We start from the raw sequence: 7509 nt of genomic DNA, 5'->3' as shown, positions 1-7509 counted from the left end.
TAAATAAATAAATAAATAAGTATACGTGAACAACAGAATATTCCTTTCCTAACACACTTTGTTTCCCTTCCTCAACCAACAATAGAATGCTTACATTCTTCAATCACAATTACCAAAATCCATTATTATGTGAAGCAACCAAAGAAATTGGCCATAACATATGATTGTATGATTCATGTGATTCATGAAAACAATGAGCATATCTGACAAGGCCCACAGTGACAACAGTGAAATATTTATTAATTATGCAATGCTACAGTGTAAGTATAACATTAGATACAATCATACAAAAGCTTCACGTTCCTTACAAGGGTAAAATATTGCTCTCTATATGCACTGCAATATAACTCAACTAAGCACAAAATCACAAAATTCTCCCAAGTTTAGTTGCACTCTTTTGAAACACTAATCCAACCTCATTATTAAAATGACAAAAAACACAGAATTGAATTTCACTGCATGTTGCTTCTGCTCCCATATCAGACCTCTATAGCAGCATCACAAGTTTTTGAATTCACGACAACATAGAAATATAAACAGGAAATGTTGAGAGAAGGGTTGTTTCGGAGTTCTTAAGGAACATTCATAACTTGTATTGACTGCAACATATCCGAGACAGCGATAACAAGGTCGCCTGATTTGATCAGATTTCTGGCCTTAAGCAACGAAAAGGTTTTATTGAGATTGCTCTCCATATCGTCGGAGAAGCTCAGCCGGAAAGGTATCAGGCCCCACTGGAGGTTCAGACGCCTTCGCACGGATGTCGTGGCAGTAAAAGCAAATATTGGGCAATCAGGACGGCAGCGTGATAACAAAGATGCCATGTGCCCAGTCTTCGTGTAAACAAAAAGAGCATCCACCTCTAAATTATTGGCTGCCAAAAAATAAAACCCAAATTAAGATTCTTAGTACGCAATCTAAGGCGAAAAGATCCTTACTAAATCAAATAATGTCAAGAACACAGCAAGGGCTGTAGAAGATAACAGTGATGAATTATCCAAAAGTGCTATCAGCATGAGTCACTTTAAGCATTAATATTCTTAAAGCCACAATATCATGGTTATAGGGTCATTGTCACCTTATCAAATATACCAATTGGATAGTACTGTCTCTGTTCTCAAATTTCAGCATAAATATGCTCAGGGTTTAAGGACATGATTAGAAAAGTCTATACATTACTGAAATCTAGTTGTATTAATAAATAACCATCAGTACTTCCTCTTCATTTCTAATTATCTATTTCTATCTATTCTTTGTCCTGCACTACTATCAGCTCTTGGGATATAACTAGAAGGAGAAAAAAGAAGTATGACTACATTTCCTTGTGAAAAAAAAAAATTGTGTGCAACTATTTGAAAATGGAGGCCATAATATGATACCCTACAGTATTTTTTCAACCTTAGACAGTATATGCTGATGCTACAGATCAATCAAATATGCAGTACTGACAAATCACACATAATGCAGGGACAAGATAATGAAAACTAACAAACAGCAAGAGTCAAGATTTGAAGATTACTTACCCATTTTCGCAGCAGAATTGCAGATCTCCTCAGATATTTTTTCCGCAAATGAATTCCCAACTGAGGGAAGTATCATAGCTTCATAGCGTTTCTCTTCCCTCCACCACTTTTCAATTCTCAAGCTAACACTCCTTAAAACAGTTAAAGCCTTCTCAGGATACTGGCCCATGGCCGACTCACCAGAAAGCATCAATGCATCAGCGCGTTGTCGGACTGCTTCAGAAACATCTGCTACTTCAGCTCTCGTAGGTGTAGGGTACTCAATCATGGATTCAAGTAGTTGAGAGGCAACAATGACAGGCTTATTCATCTGCCTGCAAAGTTGAACAATCCTCTGTTGGGCAGCCGGAACCTGTTCTAAGGGTATTTGGGCACCCAAGTCTCCTCGTGCCACCATAGCTCCATCAGATGCTTGAATGATCTCCTCCAAGTTCTTCAGCGAATCCGTACTTTCTATCTTTGCAATGACAGAAATATCGCTGCATTGATAAGGCCGAGTTTAGCACATTCCATGTTGTATGAAAGTCAAAAACTAAACAGTGGATGAGGCAATGAGGGCACATTGCACATGCACGCAGACATACACAATCTTCTACCTACTTGCTGGTGTAACTTCACAAAAATGTGATATCCTATTCTAACAGAAACAGTCTAAAAATCCTCTGTTTCTGTCCAAGCTTTGCATTAATTTTATACACCCGTAAATATATTCTCTCTCTCTTTTAGTTGAACAACTGTAATATTCAATTACATAGACAGAATAAATCCCCCACATGTTTGATATTAAAATATACAGATACACACTGCAAGCCTGCAAGCATGCAATTAAGTATTGGACGAGATCAATAGCTTTTTTTCATTTTTCTTTTTCTCAAACATTTTATGAAATGTAGTTCATAGCTATTCCTAAGACAAAGAGAAGTAAAGCACAAACAATAATAAAATCATTTTGTCACACAAAGACCAAAGGTAAAAAGAAACCCAAACAGGTAAATAAGTGATATCCTACTTGTCACTTGTATACGATAATAATATACATTTGTATCAGGTTTAAAATTTCCTCAATACATACCTATCACGAGATCGTGCAGCAATATAACTTTTAAGATGCTTAATAACTTCAGCAGACTTGACAAATGAAATAGCAATAAAATCAACGCCCTCAGCAATACCAAAATCAATGTCTAACCAATCCTGGACATTGAAAATCGTGAAGAATTAGAAAAATGAAAATTAATATAAATAGGTATGGAGACTTTCTGATCCAAGGAAATTTATCATGAAAAATCCAATAATCTGAAATTCAATATGAACAGTTAAAATCATAAAACCTAAAAAAGAAAAATATGATAATGGAAATGTAGAATTGTAGATCCCACCACACAATGCATCACATGGTTCAAAGTTACTATGACCTTAAGCACCACTTTCTAATTAACTTGAATAGATATGAACCTAACCACAGTGAAGATGTTTCCTTCAAGGCTTATATTATATGGGGAATAGTAGTGCCATGTAGCATTCACTAGTCAATTTGATCTTGTGGAGCAGTTGAATTTGATTAATTTTAAGGAAATAATCGATTTTGAAAACCCCCTATAGAAAAAGAAACTGACTTATCAATAAACTTATAATCATCACAACCAAATTGTAATATATTTTCAAATGCTCCAGAATAAATTTTTGCACTAAGGAAAAAAAATGGGAAGAAAAGTAGTGCAGGAATAAGAACTGGATGATTCATAACTTCATATATCAGTCAAGACAAGGGAACAAATTCTAGCTACTTAATGAAAATTAATGCTACTCACATATGCAAAAAGACAAGCATAACTATATTAAAGAATCACAGTGGTATCAACAAAAATTTCTTAGGAGAAGGTTATAACAAGATTACTTTAGCGCTCAAAGTATTTCATTCTTGTAAACTGCTGAAAATTATACATGTGGCAAGTAGCTCAGAAGATACCAATAAGAATGTTATCCAGGCAAGAGCTGAAGCGTTCAAGGAGTGGAATTGATGTCCATTTTATGGAACAGATCAAAGGAAAAGAACTATATCACTAACAAGATTAGAATTTGAACCCTTTTATAAATTAAAGAGTCAGCAAACAATTTGAAGACTTTTATTGTCTGGGTCAATTAGCCAAACAAACATCAAAATTTTGTATGGTCTTCCTAAAGTAATAGTTGCAAAACTTCGACAGGCCTATATCCACTTATTGCTTCCAACTGTGAATGTGAATAATATAAGTGTTCTTATTCCATGAACCATGTGTTTTTCCATCATTCCGATTAAAACCAAGCAAATAAGTAAAACAACCAATGTGAGAAGGCTAAAGAATTGAGAACCTTTGAAGAAATTGTTGGTAGCATGGCATTCCTTTCACGTACTAGACTGCCATTCCTCCAGAATGTCAAATTGGCTCTTGGCAGCAACAGCCCAGGATCTGTACAAAGGCACTTGACATCTGGGCCTATCTTTTCAATCACCTCAAACCTAACCATTCCTCCATCAACTACAAGTTCATCGCCCACTCTAACATCTGGTAGATCATATTTTAGAAGGAATGAACTAACAACTTCAGCAGCAGTTGACAAATAAAACCAGAAACACAATTCCTCAAAAGAAACTAAATGTATAGAGTTTATTCAGAAATATTAACCTTCAGCAAAACCATCGTAGTTCACATTGATGGTGTGTTCCGGAAGAGTTGAATTAAAGGCTCTTACACTGAAAGTCCATACCTCACCATCCTGCAAGAGAATATTCAAAGCACATGACAACAACTCATCATTTGAAGTAGATCCATAAACAACAAGGTTTATGAAACTGTTTAAGTTTGTATTAATCAAAGCTGCACAAATTACACACATTGTAATGTTGAGAAAAAAAGTATTAACCTGAAACTTTACAAGACAGACGAGTAATTTATATGGCATTACTTCTCTGACTAAGTAATTTATACACACATTGTAATGTTGATAAATTGTCTACATGACTAATATTCTTTCAACAAGAAGAACATGAGCCTCATGTAATCTCGCAACAAAAGATGTTTCTCTTGGATTTAACTTTGTATTTTGAATGAAGGTTATTTACCAGCAAGACCAACCCATTGTGGAAGTAAAATATGATAATTATTTAATAATACTGCAAAATAGCTCGAGAAAAGCTTCCAACAATTGTCCAGAAAAGCAGTCAAAGAGATTAAGGGTACTTTCTTTAAGACTAAGTTGATTAAAAAGTGATATCTTCAAACTAAAAAAACTAATAATTATAATAAAATAAATTCCAGAAGAACAATGATTTTTTGAAACAATTGACCTTTTAACATTCTATCAATTTTTGCACACAGGAATGCAAAGATAATCAGTATAATTTGCACCCATACTATGCAGAGTTTACATATAGAGGCAGAAAACATGCTCATATGAATCATTTTGAAACTCTTTCCAAAAAGATATCGCTTTCCAGATAAATTATTCATATCAACTTCCATTCAAAAGTTAAAAAAACATTTTTTTTTCCTTTTGAGGAAAGCGATCTTTCAGTATAGAAATCATTTTCTTTAGGATTTAAATTCCTTCCTAATACAAAGGGGGAGTTTCCTTTGGACATGGGGGAGTAAAATGTAACCCACAATTGTGATTAATCAAAAGAATAAAATAACATATAGGTAACAAAAAAATCATTCTTTTTGTTTTTTAAGTAAGAACTCGCTAACAGAAGTAGAACCATGCAAAAGATATAAAGATATATACCTCAGCTTTAGCAGAGGAAGCACCACCAAGATCACCCATGTGAATCTCGCTGCCTTCAGTGTCCATCATGATGGCGACGGCGAAGCCTTTCTCGTGGTTGAGCCTCCTGACGCGATCGATGACCCCCTTGTGCCACTCCCTCGTGCCGTGGCACATGTTGATCCTCGCCACGTTCATTCCCCCAACCGCCAGAGCCTCAAGCTCCGAGAAACCGCACGTCGCGGGCCCAATGGTGCACACTATCTTCGTCCTCCGCGTGCTTCGGAACCCGTTCTCCCGGAGCTCTGCCTCCGTCACGGCGTCCCCCTCGATCGAGCTCAGATCGGAGGTGCCGGATGAGGGGGACATTGCGACGCCATTGCTGTCGGAGACGATGACGGAGGGGTCGGAGGAGGCGCGGAGGGAGAATTGGAGGTGGGGAGAGCGGCGGGGGAGGAGGGAGAGGTGGGGAGTGGTGTGGAGAGGAGTTTGGCGAGTGGAAGAGAGTGGCGGTGGTAGCGGTGGGGCGAAGAGCTGGAGGGAGTGTGACATGGTGGCTGTGGCGGGGACGGTTACGGTTCCGGTAGAGAGAGAAGAGTATCTTTTTCTTGGGGGGCGGAGAGACCGAAGTAGAGTGTAGAGAGTAGAGTGTGGGAGTTATCGCCCTCCGAATCAAAATCGACGACACAATCACATGTGAGTTGTGATTTGTAACTTTGTTGTTTATCCAATACCTCAAATTCACTGTTTCTTTGGGTATTTTATCCATGTTACAAACTCCAGCAGTCCAGCTAGGGACTAATTACTGTGTTCCACGGTCAATATTCTCTTGTAAAAAGAATTTAATTTTAATAAACGATTTTTGTAAAATATGCATTAATAATATATTAATAAAAATAATTACTTTTTATTTTGATTAGGTAAATAATTATCGAAAAAAATATAATTAGAAAATTATGTAAAATCATTATTAATACTTTAAAATTAAATTCTTGTAAATATAGAAAAGTTAGAAAGATGATGTAATTTAGATCTTCTAAATTTTGAATTTTACTTTAGAGGGAGAAGTGTGATCTCTCACTATTTATTTTATAGGTGAGACAAGAGAAAATATGAAAGAGAAATCATTCAAGGGTGAGAGATCAAATTTTATTCTCTAAAGTAAAAATTCTAAAGTTAGAGGATCCAAATTCAAAGATGAACATCCGATTAACCATTCAAGGGTGAGAGATCAATTTTTACTCTCTAAAGTAAAAATTCAAAATTTAGAGGATCCAAATTCAAAGATGAACATCCGATTCTCCCTCCCCCTCTCTCTCTCTCTCTGACGTGACGCGAATCTCATTCCTCTGTCTCCGGCGCGGCGCGATTCTCCTTTAATTTCCTCTCTTAGGCGCTCTTTTTCCTTGTTTGATTCTGGGTTGTCGGAATTTTTGAAATTGGTGGCTTAGGAAAAACTACTCTTGCTAGAGATGTTTGTAGAGATGAACAAATTTGATGTAAGTATTGGATATAGAATCATTTGTATATTTTTAGTTGAATTACTTAAGCTTTTGGAAGAAACAATTTAGGTTCAAATTCAAAAAAATTTAGTGGTTATTTTTATTTTGGCAGTTTCTTTTAAGGAGAGAATCTTATTCTTGACTATGTTGTAGTCCCCAAATTTGGAGTAGCTAAGAGCAAGGATCTGAGCGTTCATTATGGGAAATGAAAGCTTAAATCCAAATTATATGATTTTTCGATGGATGCCATAATTTGATTGCAAAACCGAAACTCAGAAACCTTAAGCTTTTTTATTTAAATAAATTAATACGAGAATCAAATTACCTGATTCCCTTAAATGGATTTTGAAAACATAATTCTCCTAAATTATATAATATATAAATCGTCCTAACCTTTTGTGTTTTAAATAATATATGAATTATGTTACCGGAAGATTTATGCATGAAATGCATTGCTCAAAAACACATAGATCGTCCCAGATCTTTGTGTGTTACAAAATGTATATAAATTGTCCTAGACCACCATGAATTACGTCTTCTTATCCTAAAGCTCATTGTCCTAGCACGATTTATGTGTTACTGTGGTAAAGCACATTAGGGTGGAATGATTTACATTTAAAAACACAAAGCTCATGACCATGAAACGATTTATGTGCTAAAAGAGGCTATAAATAAACGAGAACAATGTATATTGAGCCATAGTTGAGTTGAGGGTTTTGGGGAGATGGTTGAGAGTGTAT

At 35.9% G+C, this 7509-nt stretch overlaps 1 protein-coding gene across 1 annotated transcript; it reads right to left on the bottom strand.

The window, feature by feature from the left end:
- Window positions 1-219: 219 nt before the first annotated feature.
- On the bottom strand, window positions 220-6006 carry LOC112775412 (pyruvate kinase isozyme A, chloroplastic). The gene is made up of 6 exons (XM_025819005.3): window positions 5289-6006; window positions 4190-4280; window positions 3876-4069; window positions 2596-2717; window positions 1524-2002; window positions 220-874 (listed from the first exon to the last, which is right to left on the bottom strand). Exons 1-6 carry the CDS (start codon window positions 5817-5819, stop codon window positions 573-575), a joined length of 1719 nt encoding a protein of 572 aa, XP_025674790.1. The 5' UTR covers window positions 5820-6006; the 3' UTR covers window positions 220-572.
- Between the last annotated feature and the right edge of the window lie 1503 nt (window positions 6007-7509).

Source organism: Arachis hypogaea, chromosome 19, assembly GCF_003086295.3.
Source record: "Arachis hypogaea cultivar Tifrunner chromosome 19, arahy.Tifrunner.gnm2.J5K5, whole genome shotgun sequence".
Lineage (NCBI taxonomy): Eukaryota > Viridiplantae > Streptophyta > Magnoliopsida > Fabales > Fabaceae > Arachis > Arachis hypogaea.
Note: the sequence above shows the minus strand (reverse complement) of the source record. Positions and strands in the feature narration are given on the sequence as shown.